The sequence below is a fragment of the Excalfactoria chinensis genome, chromosome 16 (assembly GCF_039878825.1).
Source record: "Excalfactoria chinensis isolate bCotChi1 chromosome 16, bCotChi1.hap2, whole genome shotgun sequence".
In the NCBI taxonomy this organism is placed as follows: domain Eukaryota; kingdom Metazoa; phylum Chordata; class Aves; order Galliformes; family Phasianidae; genus Excalfactoria; species Excalfactoria chinensis.
Window position 1 is genome coordinate 7,798,884 of NC_092840.1, and position 21,871 is coordinate 7,820,754.

Consider the following 21,871-nt stretch of genomic DNA (forward strand, 5'->3'; position numbering starts at 1 on the left):
CACTGAGCACGGGGGGGTCGTGACTCTGTGCCACCCCCTGTGAGCGGATCGTCCTCTCTCCAGCTGACACCTGGGCAGGTTCACTGCTGCCAAACACAAGGCAAAACAGGTTGGGACACCACTCAGCCCCTTCCTGACACCCACATCTGAGGGGCACGGCGGTGATCGGGGGGTCTCGAAGCCCTTCCCAGCCCTGTTGAGTCCCGGGCTCCCTCCAGCCCGGCCCCTCCGCAGCATCACAGCGCCCCCTGGTGGCCACGCTGCAGAACAGCAGCCCCGGCAGTGCCCGCACCCGGCCGGGACGACACAACAGCGCAAAGTACAAAGCCGTATTTAAAAGAACTCTCACAGCGCATTCTTTCCAGCGGCTTATTTGCTTTACCTGTTGTAACGTGATGGGAAGTATAGCAATAATAGCAGAGCAGCACAATCCTAAGCTGCAGGAAATGAAAACAAACCCACATACAGCAGCCACAGACACAAAGAAAATCTGCTTACCTTTAGAAGGCTTCTGGCAAGCAGAGATCCCCAGCAAGATACCGTCACCTCCACTGCCAACCCTTAACTGAGGGCTGGGAAGGGCTGGACGCTGCTCTGCCCCCCAGTCAGGCACAATGCCTGCAGCTGAGCTCCCCTGGGGGTTGGCCCCTCCCTCCCACCAGGTGCTCCATCACTGCTTCAAGCTGTGACCCAGCAATTCCACTGCACCTGTGCAGGAGCAGTTAGCACTTGTGCCACAGAAAGACTTCAGGCAAGTTCTGTTTATGGGCTGGGTTCGGGGTAGACCATCATGGTTGCTAATATTCCACACAGCTTCCTCCATCCTAACGCACGAGTGTCTTCAACGCTCCTTAACTGAGCGCTGGCGTGTGGAGCAGAGCAGGGGCAGACACCTGGATCTATGTGGAAAGTTGGATAGGCCAGAGAGATTTATGGCACGGCCTCATGTGTCGGTCACCAAAAGCAAGGAGGGATCTGACAGGCTGGAGCAAAAAGGCTCTGGAAGGGAATCACTGGAACTCAAGGTCATGGCACAGAATAAGACATGCAAAGGCAGGAGCAAACCTGGGCAGGCTCCAGGTGCCCTGGAGAGCCTCTAGGAGAAACATCACTGCCGTGACAGCACTCAGAATTGATTTGTGGTGTAGTCTGGTCACATCAAGTGGCAATAAAACCCTTAAGTGGCTTCAGGATAGCAAGCCCTGATTGTGCGAGATGAACAGTGGCTTTAAAAAAGACCACTAAATCCCACCAGTGCTACATATACAAACCTTATTTATTCTAAGGGCTCCCATTAAAGTGCCTTTTATTCCTGGCAATAGGCAGTTTTACATTGCAGAACAACAGATGAGCCGGCAGCTGCTTCCAGTCCTGCCTGCTCACAGGGGAGAGGGCTGCGGTGAGCGCAGTCTGGCCGAGGCCCCTCACATACTGAGTTTAGGGTTCCTGGACAAGGCCTTCCTGGCCATGCACTCGCTGTGCATCCATGGGGCTGCCCAGGACGCATCCCCTCCTGGAGACTGGTGGTGATCTGAAGCAGGTCCCATCCCAAGCTCAGGCCTCGGCGGTGTCCTGGCTCTGTGTGTCGGTGTCCTGGAGGAGCGGTGTGGTCTCAGAGGGCTGGGGTGGGGGGCTCTGCGTGGTGGGGTCGTGGGGGTGCTTCTCCTCGGAGGATTTCTGGAGAGGAAAGGGCAGAGGTTACAGCCCCGCAGCACAGACCATACAGCATGCATCATGCGTAATACTCATACCCCCAGCGCCTTGGATTTCTACAGGAATCCTTTCCTGACAGTCTCAAATGAATGCTTTTACACCTCCCACCCCAACAGAACGTCATTTCTGGTCCTGCCCACCAGTCCTTGTAGCACCCCAGAAACACCCAGTCTGTAGAGCTGTGTCATCAGGCAGAGGAGCTGTGGGTAAGTCAGGCTGCACAGCCCCACACACCCACTAGCTGTACAAGTCCCCGTGTCTAGCTATAGGTATCCCTATTTGCAAGGGAGATGAAATAGATGACCTTTCAGTGTCCCTTCCAACTCAACAGACAGGGTCTTATCATGGACACAAAGCCAGGAGGCCTGCCTGGATGAATGAGTTGCTTATGGCCAAGCAAACACGCAAAAAAGAAGCTCCTATCTTCAAAAGAAGGGGATTACAGGCCAGGAAGCCTCACCTGGGAAGCACTGGGAACTATTTCCAGGCACACTAAGGACAAAGTCATCGGGGCAGTCAGCACGGATTCACCAAGGAAAAGTCACCTTTGGCCAACGCGATAACTCTGTGTGATGATTAGCAGCTCAGCAGATGAGGGCAGAGCTGTGGGTATTGCCAACTATGACTCCAGGAAGGTTTTTGATGCCATCTCCTCTGTGATTCTCATAGATGGCACTGCTCAGTGGCCCAGAGTTGCTGGAAAGCACTAACAAGTGGTGTGCCCAGGCATCAGTCCTGGGTCCAGCTCTGTTAACATCTAACACCTTTATTAATGACCTAGATGATGGGGGTGCAGTGCAACCTCAGCAACTAGCAGGAGGAGTGGCTGATATGTCAGAGGGTCACACTGCCATCCCAAGGGACATCGACAGGCTGCAGAAACAGACAACAGGAGCCTCACCAGCTGCAGCAATCAGTGCAAAGTCCTGCACGCGGGGAGGAGCAGCCCCAGGCTGCGTTAAGTGAAGCACTGCCAGCAGCTCAAGGTGATCCTCCCCAACTGCTCAGCACTGACATGGTCCAAGTTGTTCTGGGTTCCCCAGCACCACAGAGACGTGGATGTGCTGCAGAGCCCAAAGCAGGACTAACTGAGATGATTAAAGGGCTGTAGCATCTCATACAAGAGGCCAGGAAAGTTGAAGCTGCACAGCCTGCAGCAGAGCAGGCTCAGGGGGATCTTCATTCATTTTAATGGCTAAAGGAAGAGTGTAAAAGCCCAAAAGAGCGAGGCTCTTCTCCATGGTGTTCAGGGACGGGACAAGAAGTGATGGGCACAAACTAAAACACAGCTGTGATCTGAATGTCAGAAAATGCTTTTGTGGTTTTTAATTTTTTTTCTTTTCTTTCTCTTTTTTTTTAAACAAAAACCTGAGCCCGAGCACTGGGTCAGGGCGCACATAGAAGTGGGGGAATCTCCATCCTTGGGGATTCAAGAGCCACCTGGACATGGACCTGAGCAAGCAGGCCTAGGTGGCTGCGCTTGAACAGAGGGGTTGCAGGAGATGACCTCCACAGCTCCCTTCCAACGCCACTGATTCTGTGACTTTGTGTTTCTGTAATACAAACCCAGATATTGCAAAAATCACATTCCCCACTGAAAGCCCTGGCGGGGAAGTCAAACCCACCAGCAGGGTGCCTCCGTGATCCCTGCTGCTCAGCCCCCTGAAAAACTTACCTCCAGCTCTCAAACTCACAGGGGGGAGAGGTGAGAAAAGCAGCTCCTCACACCACACCTGTGTTTTATCCCAGTCCTTGCTGATCCCATTAGACCGGGTGCACACGGAGCAGCAAGAAGAGCGTGTTCTCACAGCCTGGTTAAGTGCCAGTGCTAACACAACTCAACCATCCCGAGTAAAGCCAGGAGACAACGTGGCCGCGTCACAGAGGACACATCTCCCAGTACACACGGACAGCAAACATTGCCATTTGATTGGTTGTCAGCAAAGTTCAATCAACTCCGGATGAGAGACGAGCATGTTACCTTGGCTGGGTACCCACCTACAGTCTGGCTTCCCGCAACACCTTAATCGGAGGCAGCTTTCTGGCAGGGGGGGCCTGGGTGGCCTTATTACTGTCTGAGTTCTTTTTATTGCTACTCCAAAATAGAGAGCATTTTTCCTAGAAGATAATCAGGCTCATTTACGGCGCACTTTGACATGTATTCCAGAAGGGTCCGGTTGTAGGAGGTGATTTTAAACAAGTTTCAATCACTGTTCAACTATGATCTAGTTATTAAGGAAGATTTCAGGATTTAGGTTAAACTAAAGCCCTATTTAAGGTTTCAATCAGCACTGAGCCAGTTTTAAAATGGTCTGTTTGCACATTGTCTTCTTACACAGGCTTTGGGTTGCATTAGCAGAGAGCTCTGACGCTGGGTTTGTGCAAGTGCTGTGCCCAGCCAGGAGACACGCACGCTTTTGGAACTGCAGATCCAACAGATGCATTTTAAACTGGCTCCTATGTAAACTGGACTATGATTTCTGTGTTTCACAGTACCTCGTCTGGGCTGGTTTGACGGCCCCACTGCTCCCTCTGGAAGGCAGAGAGATGTGAGACATACCAGGAAGGCATAGGTTAAGCAAGAGCTTCACGCTGGCAGACACGTGAAGGTGTGGACAATGCCCCTCAGACATCGCCTGCGGCCTCCAGAGAGAGGAATGGGTGTGATTAGCAATCATCACTAGATCAGCAACACTTTGATCGAGGAACACACCTTGGCTGCAAATTGCTGTCTTTCAGTTTACAAGCTCTTATCTGTTCATTAGGCACAGAATTTAATGTGTCGCTGCACGGCTTCCTCTGAGATTTATAAAGCCATTAGGGCTATTGATTCACGTTGCAGGGAGTCAGATGCTTCCTGTGGTTTATTTTAGTTCTAGCACTTGGTGAGGCACTGGCTGAGCACCCAGATGCAGCCATCTCATGGCCGGGTTTGGGACATTTCAAAAGCAGCTGTTCATGTGATTCAAGTGAATAGAGAAGGCAGCTTTTCTCCTAACCCCTTTGATACTGGGAAGTGAAACCTGCACAAAGCAGGGTGGAGGAACGGCAGCCCAGGCTCTCAGACACAGTCACTCAGGAAACACCAACACGATCTGGGATATACTGGTGATGCAATGTAGAACGAAGCCTGCAGCTGCCTGCAGGTGCTGGAGCAGTGAGGGTGGGCACACTCAGAGCTCAGCTGGAACACCAGAAGGGTCAGCACTGAGCCCCAGCCCCTCACACTGCTCCCCCACTGCCAGGTAGCGCGGGGAAGAACAAGGGGATTTGGGATCAAGCATTTAAGTCAATTAAGCAGTTGTAGGCTTGGTAGAAATCCAATTACGTGATACTTGGAGAACTCTAGAGCTATTTAAAGTGGGCTGGCATTAGCATTTCCGTAAGGGTAGCTATAGGTTGAGCAGAAGCAGCCTCTCGCCCGTGCTCTTACCTCAGCCCACTCATCCTCTTCACTGCCTTTTCATCCCCACAAGCAGCCTTTCCTTATCTGCAGCTTTAGAGCCAGCTCAAGCTGCCTGGCTGTAACGCCAAGCTCAATAAGCTTGCTTTGATATAGGTTAGGGAGCTAGATCTCTACTTCAATGCTAAGCTCTCTACAAGCTTTAGCTCTTATCAGATGAGTGTTTTGCAGCTGGAGACAGATCACCACCAAGTGCCTGAGCTGTTGTATGTTGCCCCCACAGCCTTAAATTCAGTTGAATGGGACAGCCAGGCTCCTGAGCTGCTCCCAACCCACCCCCAGCTCCCTGCAGCCCTCAGAGGTCAGGGCTTCTCTCCCATAGATCCCTGCAGGCCTGACTCCCACAGCTATTTGGAACAGCTGCACTTACAGAGAAATAGATGAGTTTCTGGGTGATGGCACAGACCTGATGCTTTACATGGAAATGAGATTGATGAGCCAGGGCTGTTCATTAGTTGGATGAGCTGAGAAATGCTTCCTCCTGTGAAAACCTGCTTTGGTCACTGCTGTGCACCGAGATGACCAGAACTGCTTTTATAACATTGATTTGCAGCCCAATTTCTTGATAGCTGAGGAAATCCAGCTGTTACCTACTGGTGTCATTGGACATGGTTCTGCTTTGGGTTGTGACAGAATCACAGCATCAACCAATGCTTCATCAGGAGTGTTAGATTGTCAGCCCAATCTCTGTCATCTGATTAAATCCGATTTGACTAACAGTACTTTCCATCTGATATCTGCACGTTCTTACCTGTCTCATCATCATGAATGCAGCTGAGATGATGAGCGGGACGCTGAGCCCAAGGAAGATGTACTGCAGGTAGTCTAGGATGGATGGGATCAGCACCAGGTTGGTGTAAAACTGCGACAGGACTGAGCCATCAATGTATCCACTCTGCCCAAGAAAGCAAAGCTGTGATAGGCATCTCTGTTTCATCCAGAGCTGTGATAGACTATTCGTGCAACTCCTCTCCCACCGTGGACTGAGGAATTTAGGTCAGAGACAGGCCAGGAGCTTCTACCAAACAGCTGGACATGCACACAGCTGTAGGACTGCACTCCCTGGCACACATTGGCATGCAGATGCTGGCAGCACCGTTCTGGGTTCTGTTTAACCCCACATCTAGGACAGAGCCAGAGGCCTGCCAAGTAATTGCAGGGTTTGTTCGGCTCAGAAGGATTAATCACACAGCCAAGCAGCACAAAGCCTTCTGTTGGCTGCTCAGCCTGGCTGCTTTAAAGCCTTATTCAAAGTGGTGTTTCCCCAGCACTGCAGTTTCCCCCTTCCTGCACGAGACACTCTTCAGAATTCGGTCAAAGCAGGCAGCTCACCTCTGCAAACCACAGCAGCGGCATCACCACTGGCTGAATCTTCCCTGTTTGACTGTGGGGGTGGAAAAGAAATATGCATTTAGATTCTTGGTTCACCAGACCACAGCTACTGTTGCAATTCTTCCTAATGGGTAGAGTCTGGCAGACCAGCAGTGGCCAGGACACTGATGCAAGAAGGCAGCAATTCTTGCTGCTTCAGGGAGCTCCCTCCCCCTCCAGGGACCAGGTTCACCTCGGGTCTCCTATGCAAAAGCAGTGACAATGCTGCCATTTGAATTTAATTGCCCGATGACAGCAAAAAGTGCCATCTCTAATCTGGGCTCCAGGTTCATTAACTCAGTGAACTGGAATGCTGAACTTATGCAGATCTGAGACGCCCCACTCATCTGCGTGGCACTGCAGGGCAGTACTGCCAAGCTCACAGCACAGGGGCTGTCAGCTAGCGTGCACAACAGGGCCAGCATTTGTATTTCAACTGCTCTGTCATGTGCACGAAGCACTGCAAGAGCTGAGCCAACAGGCAGGCACACAGCACTGCCAGGGGATGGCATCTGGAGGTCACTGGAGCAGCTGACCCTACACATCAGCCAGCTGGCTGCTGCAATAGTGACACTGCTAACATCAAAGCTAACTCGTCTGTAAGGTTGAGTTCTGCAGGGACCCCAGAGCCAGCAGCACTCCCTGCATGATGAAGAGAGAGCCACTTGTAACAGTGAATCACTTACAGAATACCAGACACCTGCTTCATGTACTGGTTCAGCTGGAGCTTGATCGAGCAATTCATGGGGATGCCTGTCATCTGCAAAGGAAGAGTTCATCAGTACAACTCGCACATATCACAAGATATACATATCACATATCTGCAGCAAACAGGTTCTCCACTTTCCACCCCAGCTGCTCTGGGTGCTTTTATGTGACACAAGGCTTAAGTTACCACGTGTAGCACTCACAACCTGCAATAGATTCCCTGGGCAGGGTGTTCTAACAAGCTTCTGTTTCTAAGCCTGATGGGCCTCTTGTGTTGTTGGGCCTAACTGCACTTGTTTTGAGAATACCCCAGTATATGCTCTTGCACACAGAACTACCACCATCTATCCATAGCTACCACTGCCCAGCATCACAAACACATGGAAAACAACACCACGCTTCTAAGATGATCCTCTGGCAGTGGTTCCTCATGACACTGCAGTTCTGTGACACGTTAAGGGCAGGGTATTTTTGTTGGATTGCCCATATTTGTACTCAGCATGCTGGGCTAGATAACAGCAAATTGCACTGTTATCAGAAGAGCTTTGATACTGTAATAAACTTAATTAGATTTCCGTAAATGTGATAAGAAAAGCAGAGAACCCAATCTGTGGGTAAGAAGCTTATCTTGCCTTATTTCAAGAGGGGATTGGTTTCTTGCTCAAGCTAACATCACTGAACACCTGGAAACATTCCACTCATGGCCACATGCAGAGTGGGCCACGGGGGGGAAGAGCCCCACATCTTCTCCCCTTCAACAGCAGAGACAAACATGACTTGAGATGGCACCGGTGCAGCAACTTCATCCCTATGTTTGCTACGCACGAGGCACAGCACCGAGGCTGGCAGTGCAGAAGCAGCCAGTCAGATGGGCTGGTCAGGAGAGAGGAAGGAGCCAGCCCAGAAACTGGGGCAACAGGTCCAGATACAAAGTGGTCATCAGACTGTGCCAGTCAGCTCTCATGGCCATACATGTTCACAGACCTGGGGCATAACTGGGCTGCTGCCAGATACAGCTCCTGGTGTCATGGGCCTTCCTGAGTCAGTGGAAAGAAAACAACTGCGCTTATCAAAACAATTATGATTACAATTAGTCCTGCAATTCCCTAGAAGCTAAGCTAATTATTCAATTAGTTTATGACTTTGGTGTTTTGATTTGTGTTTGTTTTTATCTGCACACGTCCTCACCACTTTGCACTCTGGAACCTGCTCCAGTCAGCACCAGGAGAGCAGCATGGGGCTGGCAGGCAGGGCAGCATGCTCCCGTCCCCATCACACAGCTTAGGCACACAGCTTAGCCCCCCCAGCCCCTCACCGGGTGCACATCGAGGAAGAGTGCGTGCTCCTCCTTGCTGGGGTGCAGACCTTCCACAGCATCCACCAGGCTTGGGTCACCATTGTAGAAGTGAGGGTGGGAAATGAACATCGGTGCATCTGGGTGAGAACAGACACAACTTCAGTTTGTCCATCTGACAACACGTTGGTAATTCTAAGCCACTGCTTGTTGCACCAGGAAGGTTCAGATCCCACATCTAAGCCACCTTCACCCTACACACTGACAAACACTCACTGCCTGCAGACATGGGATAAAACACTGAAGGCTGAATTCTCACTCCTGAGTGATCTCCACTCACTGTCCAAAGTCAAAGTTTAGCTTGGCAGTTACACAGCCAGCTCCCAGCCGGGGGGAGGTGACGCTCCATCCTGCCCTCAGCCATCCCATGAACAAGCAGAGGGCTCTGGGCACAATGGCTTTCCCATCTCTCTCCCTTTGCTCAGAGGAATGCACACAGACCCCAGTGATATCTTCCAGCACTCCACCAGGAAGCACAGCAAGTTTTTTGGACACATAATCCCATCCCACCTGCCCCAAACTCCAGTATGGAAAGGGGAATTGCAGGAGGACTCACTCAGCCTGCAGGAGCTGACGTTCTGGATGCCGGACTGCCTGCAGGGGCAGAAGCCTTCGTTGGGGGGATAATCTGTGCCATTGGCAAAGAGCGTTTTCGGTGCCACGAAGCGATAGGTGGGCACACCCTTGAACTCCCCCGACTGCTCGTACACCAGCGTCATGGATCTGGAAGGGGGTTTGGTGGAGAAGGATCAGGATTAGCCAGAAGGTTCTCAGCATAGAAACAGGCTCTTATCTTCACTGGATAAGATGCAGTTGCAATGTAACTTAGACTTTGAGATCAAGATAAACACTCCAAGCAGAGCTTTGGATTGGGAATGAGTATCTAAGCCATTTGCTTTCCATGTTTTAAGCACAAATAGAGGGCTGGTCAGGACTAGTTATGGAGGGAGCCACACAAGCTTATAAATCTGTTTGCAGAATCCAGAATAGATTTGTTTAAGGGCACAGAGTAATCCCTGTGGCTGCTCTCCCAGAGATAATGCCACCTTTGTGCCAGCACTGGCTCCGAGATAGAAGTGCTCTGTCACAGCAGATGGATACCAGCTAAATCTCTGTTTTCCAGCAGACAGCCATCAGAGGAGTGGAAAAATTTATCTTATTAACTACACTAAGCAGCAAGATTTTAATCCAGGTAAAAGAGCAGAGACTTTTGCTGTGTGCATCAGTAGATGCATGTTTCCAGGAAGGAAAGCAGCTCCTTCACGCTTCAAGCAAGACCTGTGCAAATGCAGCCAGCCCAGCCAGCCAAGAGGGATGCTCATTGCTACAGCTGCCTCCTGCACAGCAGTGGTGCACAGGCTTCTGGGCTGTGCTCACCCTCCAGCAAGGCTCACAGGAAACCAAGCTTCCTGCTCCATTTTACACCTTGCCAAAAACACATCACATTCTCTCCAAGACTTCCATGGCTCTACAAAAACAGGTATGTGTGTTTAAACTTTGACTACCAGTAAACTTCTCTGCAAGTCCTTGGCTCTGAGTCATTTTGGTATTTGCTGATGACTCTGATGTAGAGGAATTCCTGCACTAATACTGGGCTCAGCTGACTTTGTTTATTGGCTGAGGTCACTGCTCTCTATTCAGCAGGAGCACTTTGCTTGTTTTGCAGCAACTACAAAGCCGAAATCACCATTATCTTTCCCCAGCTGGGGACAGAGCTTTGTATCTGGTGGTCTCACTTCCCCTCCTTCCAGCCTCAGGGTGTTTCCACAGGATCAGGGCAGGCTCTGGAGGTACTTTAACCTCTGCACACAGCTGAGGCCAGTTCACCACATAGGCACAGCTGTGCATGAACAAAAATGAAGCAGTGTAGGAGCAGTGGCACAGCCCCCTGCATTACTTCTGCAATAGCTCTGTGGCCAAATAGCATTTCCTTCTGACAACCTTCATTTCCAACCTTCCTCTTCCCAAATGGGAACCAAATGGTTCTCAATACAGGTAAGTTAGGCTTCCCCAGTGATCCAGAAGGTGTTTATGAACATCACAAGATGAAAGCAGACAGCTCTACACTCTTTGCAATGCTCCGACACTACAACACCAAACTGTAGCAGAATCTTTAACCACAGGAACTCTACCCAAGCCCTCTGCATCACCACACAGTACATCAGACACACACTGCATCTCACACCATCAGCACAGGGACTGCACCTACTGCAGCCTCACCTGCAGGCATCAGGGCTGTAGAACTCCAGCGACGTTGGGGACATGTATGGTGGCCACATCTCCCCTGCAGTCCCATTGATCATGTTGCACTCATTGCTCCGCCAGTAGTTCACCTGTGGGATGGGTGCAGAGAGAGCTCAGTGCTATCAGCTCGATGTCAGCTTCCATCCTTGCCACACCATCCACAGGAGCTGGGGACAGCAAGGCTGGAGAGCTTTCAGGACGGGCTCAACTGAGCGCTCCTTGCCGCTGGGCTGCCCTCTGGCCATTCTGCCTTTGCACTGACATTCAACAGAAGCGGTGGGAGAAGTCCCATAGGAACTCATTCAAAACCTGTGACCCACTGACACAACAGCACCAAGAGCTTTCAGTTTACCTTGTTCTACATCAGGCACTGTCCCCATACTTGAGTTTGGCTGCCCAAAGCTCACCTTTTTCAAGCCATTCCACGAGTCCACCATATGAACTTGACTGATGTTCTTCATGCCTGTATTCACTGTGAACAATCCGGAATTGGTGTTGTTAAACTGCAGAGAGAAGAAATTAACCCGTAATCCATTACATGCAGAAAGACTGCAGGATTTTAACACCTTTGCATGCTTCATCAGCATTAGGAGTACTCCATGTACTGTTAGCTTCTGAAGTTTTAGTTTGGTTGCCAGAGACAGCTTCCAACACATAACTTTCCCCTCAAGCAGAAATATAAGGTGCCTTACACAACCACCACCAATTACACATGGCTGCTCCAAGCAGTTTGTGAAGGAGTCAGCCTGCACATCCAATAACAAGAACAACGTGTCTGGGACTTGAGGGTTCCCAACGGGCATTTACTCACCTCTACAAATATGCCAAATTTGCCGTTGTATGGCATCAGGCCAGGAACAATGGCATTTATTGTGTCTAAAAGAGGGTCTTCGTAGCCCCACAAGATCTCCCCCACCGTCCGGTTTATGAAGGCCTCCTGCTTCAGGCCAGCCAGGGCCCCGCTCAGCAAGAACTTCACAAAACTGGGCAGGTTTTCCATCATGACAGCTGCTCCCTGTGAAGGAAACCAATCCCTGAGATACAAGCCCTGCCTTTGGCAGAGAGGATGCAATGCATCTTCAGCACGCAGAACAGTGCTCTACAGAAGCCCTTTGGACAGCCTGAGGGTCACCACTCAGCCCACAGCTAGGAAGAAAGCAGGTTGTGGCAGCAGCCGCAGAGAACTCACAGGTTTCATTTCCCCAGATAAAGCTCAGATGAGGTTGAAGATGTGAGCCCAGCCCCTCTGATCACCCTGATTTTAGGAAGAAAGCAGCCCAACGTGATAACAGACACACAAAAAACTGCACTCTGTAAACTTAACCGTGCAGAATTCAAGCAGAATTAGCACAGAACATCACCACCCTCCCTGCCAGCCAGCATGTGTCTCTGGGAAGCGAGTCCTTACCAGCATCAAGATGTTGGGCATCACTATGTACTCATCTTCGGTGCCGTTGGACAAGTCTGGCCGGAAGAAGAGCTGCCGATACTCCAGGTAGGAGACGGTGTTGTTGTTGTGGAATGTGATGTTTGTTTTATACTTGAACTCTCTGCAAAGAGACAGGAGAGACCATGGGAACCTTCCCCCAGGTGGTGCCAACTGCAGTCTGTAAAGCAAGGACAGGCCTGGGCTTGATGCTGAAGAGCAGAGGAAGGAGAGCAAAACCCAGCAAGAAGCACCAGGCTGGAGGAGAGGCAGTAGAACAGTTGCTGGGAAGCCTATCTCTGTGAGAGTGATGCCCAGATAAATCAATCACCATCCCACACACAAAAACAACCTCCAAAACAGGAGAGGACCAAACAAGATGGCGCAAGCTCTGCTGTCAAACCCGTGTGAATTTGTCCCAGAGCTCCCTAATGGCTCCTGGGCAGCCCCACATGAAGCACAACCCCCACATGGCATCCTGGCTCTGCTGCTCCTCTCTGGGTCACTCCTTCATGCACTGCCCAGCTCCTGCTTGCTGCATTCTGTTAGGGAGCCCAGCTGCAATGCTTTGCAGCAGCATGAGGTTGTCCCCAGCATCCTGAGCCGGTTACAGCTCCATGAGGAGCTGCAGCTCAGTGCACAAGCAGAAACAAAGTCCTTCATTGTGGAGCCTATTTTATGGTCCATGATAGGGAAAGGCACTAATCTTGCTCAACAGGAACATAAGGACATTAATAAGCTTTACCCCTTTGTTTATTCTTAGTGTAAGTGAAGCCTTTCCCCCAAGCCAAGTGACTGACCCAATCACAACATACAGAATCTACATGCTTTTGTAGTGTGACCGGCAGACCAGGGGAAATGAGGGCACATACATAGTGCCAGGTTTCCCCCCAACACTACTCAAACAGCTTTGGGATTAGAACAGTAATCTTCCCACATGAGCTTGCTTAGGCTGCTGACCTGACCTTGCCTACATGTGTAGGCACTAACATGTCAAATACTGTTACTGATGGATAAGTTTCATGGGCTCAGTTCAATATCTCCCATCACTTCACACACCAGGTCCAGAGAGGGGCTCCAGCCACCATCCATAGCCATGGCATTTAGATCAAGCCCTGCTGTTGTTGAACCCAACTAAGCCACAGTGTTCTGTACTGGTTCTCGTGACCAGATTATTCATGTTAGGCAAACTGCATCCCATCATAGATCTATCATAGATGATAGGTCTTAGATCAGTACAAGAAGTCTGAAGCTTCATATCAAGGAGATCCCAGCTCTGGAGCTGAATTCCTAAATGCACAGCGGAGATTAAACTGAAGCCCACTCTGAGGATGGGGTTTGCTCACCACCAAACCAACAGCCAGTGGGTCCCAGCACAGGACCAAGCTCCACAGCTCACACTGAAGCATTGAGCAGCCTCACAGCCCCATCAACCAGAGGTCCTACTGATGGCTTTAGCACAATCAGAGCAATTACATCACATTTGGATTGCTTTAAAATCCTATGCCAATGGTCTCAGGTCAGCTGTGCCAATGCCATGCTGTCCTCCTAAAGGCAGCACAGCAGCTCACACACAGCTGGACCACAAGCAGTACCTGACCTGTAAACATACGGCCCACGCTGGTTCACCTTTGGCTTCGCTCCCTGGAGGACCTGTTGGGGATTCTGCACTTCAAAGAGGTTCACCGTCAGATAAAAAGGAACAGGGATGTCCCTCCACATGTTGAAGGAGATGCTGCTGGGGTCAATCCGCACATTCTGCAAAGAAAGAGAAAGAAGATGTGCTGTTTGGCCTTGGAGGCTGAGCGCATCCAGCCCTGCTTCCCACACCAGGCCCAGCTGAAGGGGGAAGTTTCAGCAGTGGATCTCTAGAGGACACAGTGCGTTATGCAAACTGAAACAGAGCCAGTTCTAAACTCCAAACGTACATGCAGAAGCATCAAGTGCATGCCACAGGATGTCTGCAGGCTTATTTATTCAGGCTCAGCTTGCCAGACTCCAACCCACAAGGTTTCGGAGCTGTTTTGAAGTGCTGGAGGCTTTCACAGCGCTAGACAAGCCAGCACTGAATTATTCACAGCTCTGGTGGTTTCACTTGCCTGGCACAAACAAGCCCATCCCAAAGGCTTCCATTTGCTTGCCAGGTATGGCAGCTCCATAGCTACAACTACAGACCACACAGCTCTCTGCTTATCCCAAAAATAGACGAGGAGAACCGTGATGTCAACCAAACTGCATCCAAGTTGCTTTTGCTTCCTCTCGGATGTGATCCTGCAGGATGATTCACGTCTGCCTTAATGCAGGTCGAAGGCAGCATGCAAGTTTTTCATATCGCTGTCCCACTTTGCAGCAAATGCCCACAGAAGCACGAGGCATTACCCAAGCCTTCACATCCTCCCCAGAGCCACTGCCGGCAGTTGGCCACCTGCCTGCAGTCCCTCCCTGCCTGCTGGGGGCTGCCTTACGGACCAGCACACCAAGAGCTTGTTTCTTTTTAATCACTTATTTTGGGTGCAATCCACTGTTTTCTTTGCTTCCTCTGCAAGAACAAACTCTTGCTGCAGTTAAGTAATGCAGCTCAGAACTGAGTTTGATCCACTAATCGGCAAAGGCACGCGGGCATTATCCAGCTCCAGCTCAGCCCCACAGCGGCTTGCTTTGACCCCTATGGCAAGGGGAAGAAGAAAGCTACCAGCAGTGTCACAGCAGAGAAGTAACTACGAGACAAGAACAACCCAGACTGTTTTATAACCCTCTCCCCGTGCACTCAGCAGAGTCTGAACACTGACATCTGCTTTCCCTTACTTGTTTGTTCTGCTTTGCACTCCCTGGGCTTCCCGTTGCATATGTATGCATTTATGTAACACACTGAGCTGCATCCTGACCGCTCGCTGCCCAGCTCAGTCTCCTCCCATGGAGCCCAGCAGCCCCCCAGGCCCTGCACAGGGTCGCTGAGGTTGGAAAAGACCACTAAGGTCATCAAATCTAACTGTATCAACTACCACTAAGATACACTGATCAGAGCAGCCTCAGAGGTCAACACAAACGTGGCACGTGTCTGAAATAAAAACAGAGTATTTTTCACTCGGATGGGTTACTAAGGGTCACTGGGTGGTCTGACATCTGACCACGCTGAGTTCCCAAAGAACTGAAAGGAACAGGTTACCATGCGTCTCCTCCAGACAAAGACGGCAATGTGAGCACCAAGGACGAGAGCTCCTACGTGGAGTTATGTGATAAATGCCTGCCAAAGGCCAACCAGCCTCCAGCCCTGCCCAAGCCTCGCCACCAGCTCCTCCTCACACCCACCGCTCCAAACACTGCCCAGCAGTCTCAGCAAGGCCCTGCACATCACTCCGCTGTTTGCTTCCCGTTTGACTTTAAGCTGTGTATGAATCCTTCGGATCACGTAGAAGACGAGGAGATGCTTTACTTGAGATGAAGGGAGTCCTGAGGAAAAAGAAGGGTCAGGCTTCTCGTCTTCTCACAGAGATGCACCAGAAAGCAGCTAAATCGGGTAGCTCCCCAAAAGAAGGGAAGTCTGGTCGCACTGACCACGCCATATGTTCTACAGGTGCCAGCACCAGCTCTGTACAGCCAACAGATTGGACAGAGACCAACTCTGGCTTAAGCCAAAGGAACGCACTGCCAAAGCATGCATTCCAGCAGGAGCTGGTCCCTGACAAAGACACGGGGGCACGAGCAGCTACAGCCACTTGCTATTCATCTCCTGTGCCTGGGGAGAGTTTCTAGGCATTGATGTGGGTACGTGTGAGCTTGAAGGAACTCCAAGGCAGAGGAACCCTCCCTTGTGTGCAGTGGGAAAGATCTGGGTGAATCTGGGGATGAAGCCATGTGTTGGGCTGATGCAATAAGGGTTTGGAAGCGAGGGGCTGCAGAGGGGCTTCTGTGAGGAAAGCCCAGCAGCGGCAACAAGATAGAACTCTTTTGCTCACGGATGGTAATCTGTGAGGAACCTCCCTGTCCTCATCTCTACCCTTGAGCCTTTTCCATTGTATTTTCCCCCTTTCTGTCTTTGAGCACCGGTCCCAGGGCTCCGTGCAGCAGTCGCTGAGCAGAACAAGGGCTCAGCACACAGCTCTGTGCCATAACTGCAGGGCACCAGTGCCATCCCAGCAGCAGGACCCCTTCCAGCAGCCAGGAAGCCCCATGGAGCGGCATCTTTGCTTCACTCTCAGGCACCACACCATACATGAGGCAAGGGCTCCATCCGAGCACTGCAGCGCATCACCTGAGCTGTTATTGGCAATGGAAACAACAAGCTACGGGGACAAGCCTTCCCACGAAGTTAACTAAGAGCAGCCAGCACATCTCCCAGCAGCAATCACCCCGGTCACCCATCAGTGCCAGCTGAGCACAGCCGCTGCTAATGAGGAACGCGGCCCCGAGCAGCCCCAGCGCTCCTGTCCCAGAGCACAGAAACACCCGAGCCTGGATTTATCCCCGCTGAGATCTGAGATGCTGCCAGCTGGACGAGCAGCCCCGAAGCAGCCGCTCCGGTGCGCGGCTCTCACCGACCTCTTGAGAGCCCGGACGACGGACAAGCCGCCAGCAGCACGCCCAGCAGCACGCCCAGCCCCGCGCACACACAACCACCGCCGGCCCCGGCCCGCTAACCTTGATGACCTGCTCCTTGATGATGGCGGGCCCCGCCAGCAGCAGGCAGACGCCCAGCAGCAGAAAGGCGGCCCCGGCCACCCCCAGCCCCACGGCCACCCTGCGCCCAGCCGCGGCCATGGCTCGGGGAGCGCGCCGCCCGCCGCCGCTTTATGCCCCGGGCCCGGCGGGCCCAAAGCGGGGCGGAGCGAGGCGGGACGGAACCGCCCCCATGGGCCGAGCCGAGCGGGGCGGAAGCCGCCGCTGCGTGCGGACGGTCCGTTCCGGCCTGACCCGCTCACGGTGCAGGGTCTGAAGGCGCTGAAGGCGTTTCCGAGAACAAAACCATCTTAGAACGTTCATTTCTTCACTTTTCAGCCCATTTTCCACTTTCCCAACGTGAGCGCCGGACCTCCGACACCCGGAGCAGCCTACCGTAAGATGAGAGCCCTCGTCAGTGAGCTCAGCATACGGAACCACCCCGTAGCACTTCAGCTCACCAGCACGGCACTATTCCTGCAGGGCGCACAGCAGGGATCGAGCAGCATTCCCGTAGGTAGCCTTTAAGCTGGTACTTATTTGAGACTAAAGCTGTGCAGCCCATTAACAGAACCAAGCACCTGGTTAAGGGCTGCAGTCACCCATTTCACAGCTGCCCATCAATCACCCAGCTGATCACCAGAGCCAGCAGAGCAGCTCACTGGCTTCCAAAGGAACCTGTTACCTTTCTGAGGGGTTTAATACATTGATGCATGAACACTGCATGCAGTACTCAGCCCTCCAGGGGACAGAGCAGTGTTATTACTGAACCTCCCAAAGCATTATTACTACTGAACCCCCCAGCTCTGCAAGGATTTGCAGTTCTATGTTACATTGCACATCTCCATGATGGTAACAGAGCACTGCGACCTGCACTGAGCTCAGCAGCACGCAGGGAGTTACATCAACACTTACACAACCTCAGCACCACCCCAGGCATTGGCCAGGCATATGCAGGCCTTGCGTAAGGCAGTTTTATAACACCTTTATATATCAGGAAATGAAGTAAGCAGAATTTATTAGATTGCAATAAAACAACTAAAATAGCTGCTCGAAAAATTTAAGAGACAGCAATCTGTGGATGCAAGAACTTTATTGGAATGAACACGCGCAGAGGAACTTTTTCTTGGAAGCAAGGAATCTTCAGTTGCCACCCCTCAGGCGCAGCACCAGGTGCAGGGTGGACTCCTTCTGGATGTTGTAGTCAGACAGGGTGCGCCCATCTTCCAGCTGCTTGCCAGCAAAGATCAGCCTCTGCTGATCGGGGGGGATGCCCTCCTTGTCCTGGATCTTGGCCTTCACGTTCTCAATGGTGTCGCTGGGTTCAACCTCCAGTGTGATGGTCTTCCCAGTCAGGGTCTTCACGAAGATCTGCATCCCACCCCTCAGGCGCAGGACAAGATGGAGAGTGGACTCCTTCTGGATGTTGTAGTCAGACAGGGTGCGCCCGTCTTCCAGCTGCTTGCCAGCAAAGATCAACCTCTGCTGATCGGGGGGGATGCCCTCCTTGTCCTGGATCTTGGCCTTGACATTCTCAATGGTGTCGCTGGGCTCCACCTCCAGTGTGATGGTCTTACCTGTCAAGGTCTTCACAAAGATCTGCATGCCGCCCCTCAGGCGCAGCACCAGGTGCAGGGTGGACTCCTTTTGGATGTTATAGTCGGACAGGGTGCGCCCATCTTCCAGCTGCTTGCCAGCGAAGATCAACCTCTGCTGATCGGGGGGGATGCCCTCCTTGTCCTGGATCTTGGCCTTGACATTCTCGATGGTATCACTGGGCTCCACCTCCAATGTGATGGTCTTGCCGGTCAGGGTCTTCACGAAGATCTGCATGTTGTTCTGTTGGGGATGTCAGCACACGTTAACGGGACGGCAGCACCCGCCGCCAACCGCCCATGCTGCCCTGTGACGTCACGGCGGAAGACCCGCCCACACGCCAAGGGGCGGGGCCACGCGCCTCCTCCCCTTCCCGCTCATGGCGCGCGCCCGCCCTCCTCCATCTTGGAGGCCGCTGTTGCGCCTGCGCGGCCGCCATTTTCCCGGCGGCTCTCGGTACGTTTCCCATCCCCGCCGCCGACCCGCGTTGCGGCCCGCGAAGGGAAAACCAACGTCGCGGCCCACAGCCCTGCAGCCCTGTCCGAGCGCCGCCATCTCTGCCGGCCCCAGCCCTAACCCGCAGCGCTCCCCGCTCCGAGCACACAGCGCACGCTCAGCTCTGCCGCCACCCGCCCTGCTCTCTCCCTCCTCTCCGCCGAGCCGCGGCCGACCGCAGCGCAGCACAGCACTCACCGCGGGGCTCACAGGCCAAATCCACACCGCAGCGCACCCACTTCGTTAACGTCTGCAACTACGCCACCCGTTTGCTCCTTCCCATTATATAGCTCCCGGCGCCCCGCCCCGCGCCGCTCAGATCACTCCGCCGCGCACTACTTTTCCGCGGCCGTTGCCGCCGCTGTGCGGGGCGGTGCGCGGAGGGAGCGGCCGCTGTGGTGGTGCTGTGATGCGGCTCTGAGGGCTGGGCGGGGAGCGGCGCTCGGTGCGGCGGAAAGTCCGGCCAGGAACCACCGGAGCGGAGCCACGGGAGCGGCTTGTCGTAAGGTTTATGTCAGCCTGATGTTGTATGCGGGGCTCTGAGCTGCTGCAGGGCATCCCTTCTCAAACGGCACTCACACGGTACGGGCCCCACAAAGGCCCCGAGGTGCTCCTGAGGGAAGGAAACGCCTTTGTCCCGAGGAGCTGTGTGTTTTAACCTCAGATTTCACTTTTTAAAGGGAGACAAGTGAGAACATGGTCTGGGGCCAGGAACCGTATGAGATAACACCAAGTACTTGGGATGGCACAGCTAAATACCGCAGGCGGTCTGTGCTGGGCCTTTGGCTCTGGAGATGTGGCCTTGACACAGAGAGCCCACAGCGCCATTAGCAGTGCACGTCGTGTGAGGATGTACCTGAGTACCTCAGAGCGTACCATGCAGGGCCGTGGCTTTGCCAGCTGAGATCTGTCACAGGTATAAATAACGCTTATTTCCAGCTTACAGAGCACCCCCTGCCAGATCCGCGTTGTGTTCCATTGGCTCCTGTGCTGTTGTAGCCCAGCCGTGCAGCGCTCGGGTGCGCAGCAGAGCGCAGTGCTTTGTTTGCAGGTTGGCTTGCTGCTGCTTGGTTCAATCCGCTCACATCCTTTGTTTGCACGCACCCACAGCACTCTGTTACTGCCCAGACCCGGCTCACAGGCCCAGCAACAGCACAGCCATTGGTGTGGGGAAACAGGGCTCTAAGAGCAGGGCAGAGCTCTGGGATCAACCCAGCCCTTGTGATTACAGCAGCTCCAGCACTCAGGTGGTTTAGCTGAAGAAATAGCGCACAAAAGTCCTTTTGATTCTCACTCGGGACGAGGTTGGGGTCACACCAATGGCTTACACTGTGTGTGTGCAAACAGGGGAACGCGAGCAGACCTTCAGTCTGAGGAGATCTTTCATCCCCTGGGATGGAAAAGTAACGCCGAGCTGCTGTGCTGTGCTGTGTGTATTTACAGCTCGCACTGTGGGGCGGCCTGGAAAATAGCTGTAAGGGCGCTCTGCTTCAATCCCCGATAAAAAAAGACAGCCGTGGAGATGCCGGGGATTGAACCCGGGACCTCATACATGCAAAGCATGCGCTCTACCGCTGAGCTACATCCCCCTGCCCGTGCTGCCCACCCGGCCGGCCGCTGCGCTCCCTCCTTGTCCATCCGAGGGGGGGATACGTGAGCTTTGGGTGCCTCCTGGAGCACAGAAACGCGCACGGATGGCCGTGTAGGTTATTTTTTTTCTTCGGAAACTGTTAAAATTCGAAGGAAAAAAAAGTGAAGAGAAAAAAAATGGTGAGTTCCAAAAGCATCGCTACCTCCCCGTCGGGGAATCGAACCCCGGTCTCCCGCGTGACAGGCGGGGATACTCACCACTATACTAACGAGGACGGTGCATAGCAGCCTCTCGCGGCCCGCCCTGAGCTCACCCCGCAGCCCGGCGCTGCGCGTTGCTGCTCCGGGAGCGCCCCGCAAAGCGACCGTGCGGGAACCGCCAGCTGTAAGGCTGCAAAATGAGCCGCCGTGCGGACAGCTCGGGAAACCAAGAAAACAAAAAGCTCTGCCGAAACCCGGGATCGAACCAGGGACCTTTAGATCTTCAGTCTAACGCTCTCCCAACTGAGCTATTTCGGCGGCGAGGCGACCCTACCCGGGCTGCGGATACGACCCCGCCCAGCCCCCGCCCTGCCCGGCTTCAACCCGCGCTTCGTGCGGACGGCCGTGCGGGGCGGCTGTCGATCGGCAAACAACTCCGCATCGCTCCGCTCCAACGCCCACAAAACAGAGCTGGACCCCCGGCACCCCGCGGTGAACACCCCGCCCCTCACAGCCCCAAGCGCCAGCACCGCGCCGGGACCTCCAGGAGAAAAAATGGCGCCGAGGGGCAAAACATTTAACACCTCCCCGTCGGGGAATCGAACCCCGGTCTCCCGCGTGACAGGCGGGGATACTCACCACTATACTAACGAGGACAGGCATGGGAGCTCTCTGCGTCCGGCCCTGCTACAGCGCTATGACACAGCGCCGCGTGCGACAGCCGAGTGCAGGAGGAGTGAGCTCTGCGGGCGGCGACTAGCAAGAAGGGGATGTAGCTCAGTGGTAGAGCGCATGCTTTGCATGTATGAGGCCCCGGGTTCAATCCCCGGCATCTCCACATTTTTCTTTTGTCCTCTATTATCTTCTACCCCCTCCCTCAGCTCACGGGCAGAAAGCAGCAGCTCTCTGCAAAGCTACCTTGCTTTCACTCGCCAAGATTCCCTACAGATCCGTATTTCACCTTTGCCATTTGTAAATCGGCACTCTTAGCTTTTTCCACCCCTCCCGAACAGGCTGCCAAGTGCTGCTGCAACTCCTGCTGCTGCTGGGACTA

The 21,871-nt window shown here is 53.1% G+C and overlaps 2 protein-coding genes and 5 non-coding genes across 7 annotated transcripts; 1 reads left to right on the forward strand and 6 right to left on the reverse strand.

Moving 5' to 3' along the window:
• Positions 1-1,258: 1,258 nt before the first annotated feature.
• On the reverse strand, positions 1,259-17,089 carry SCARB1 (scavenger receptor class B member 1). The gene is made up of 12 exons (XM_072351037.1): positions 16,918-17,089; positions 13,880-14,037; positions 12,262-12,403; positions 11,665-11,868; positions 11,261-11,356; positions 10,830-10,942; positions 9,166-9,332; positions 8,571-8,689; positions 7,234-7,307; positions 6,509-6,560; positions 5,928-6,071; positions 1,259-1,677 (listed from the first exon to the last, which is right to left on the reverse strand). The coding sequence occupies exons 1-12, from the start codon at positions 17,035-17,037 to the stop codon at positions 1,555-1,557; spliced, it is 1,512 nt and encodes a 503-aa protein (XP_072207138.1). The 5' UTR covers positions 17,038-17,089; the 3' UTR covers positions 1,259-1,554.
• A 922-nt stretch (positions 17,090-18,011) lies between these two features.
• LOC140259503 (polyubiquitin-B) lies at positions 18,012-19,400 on the reverse strand. The gene is made up of 2 exons (XM_072350914.1): positions 19,225-19,400; positions 18,012-18,774 (listed from the first exon to the last, which is right to left on the reverse strand). Exon 2 carries the CDS (start codon positions 18,766-18,768, stop codon positions 18,079-18,081), a length of 690 nt encoding a protein of 229 aa, XP_072207015.1. The 5' UTR covers positions 18,769-18,774; positions 19,225-19,400; the 3' UTR covers positions 18,012-18,078.
• A 1,143-nt stretch (positions 19,401-20,543) lies between these two features.
• TRNAA-UGC (transfer RNA alanine (anticodon UGC)) lies at positions 20,544-20,615 on the reverse strand. Its single transcript has one exon. It is a non-coding gene; the product is annotated as a tRNA-Ala (tRNA).
• Positions 20,616-20,819: 204 nt separating this feature from the next.
• Positions 20,820-20,891, reverse strand: TRNAD-GUC (transfer RNA aspartic acid (anticodon GUC)). The gene has a single exon. It is a non-coding gene; the product is annotated as a tRNA-Asp (tRNA).
• A 171-nt stretch (positions 20,892-21,062) lies between these two features.
• On the reverse strand, positions 21,063-21,135 carry TRNAF-GAA (transfer RNA phenylalanine (anticodon GAA)). Its single transcript has one exon. It is a non-coding gene; the product is annotated as a tRNA-Phe (tRNA).
• A 266-nt stretch (positions 21,136-21,401) lies between these two features.
• Positions 21,402-21,473, reverse strand: TRNAD-GUC (transfer RNA aspartic acid (anticodon GUC)). Its single transcript has one exon. It is a non-coding gene; the product is annotated as a tRNA-Asp (tRNA).
• A 110-nt stretch (positions 21,474-21,583) lies between these two features.
• TRNAA-UGC (transfer RNA alanine (anticodon UGC)) lies at positions 21,584-21,655 on the forward strand. The gene has a single exon. It is a non-coding gene; the product is annotated as a tRNA-Ala (tRNA).
• Positions 21,656-21,871: the final 216 nt, after the last annotated feature.

What these genes read in the sequence shown, in the direction of transcription:
- LOC140259503 (XM_072350914.1), bottom strand. Translation starts at nt 18,768, where the DNA reads ATGCAGATCTTCGTGAAGACCCTGACCGGCAAGACCATCACATTGGAG.
- SCARB1 (XM_072351037.1), bottom strand. Translation starts at nt 17,037, where the DNA reads ATGGCCGCGGCTGGGCGCAGGGTGGCCGTGGGGCTGGGGGTGGCCGGG. An exon ending in TCAAGGAGCAGGTCATCAAG is followed by an intron (nt 14,038 to 16,917) that starts GTTAGCGGGCCG and finishes CTTTCTTTGCAG; the next exon opens with AATGTGCGGATTGACCCCAG. An exon ending in CGTCAGCTCCTGCAGGCTGA is followed by an intron (nt 8,690 to 9,165) that starts GTGAGTCCTCCT and finishes GTTCTCACCCAG; the next exon opens with ATGCACCGATGTTCATTTCC.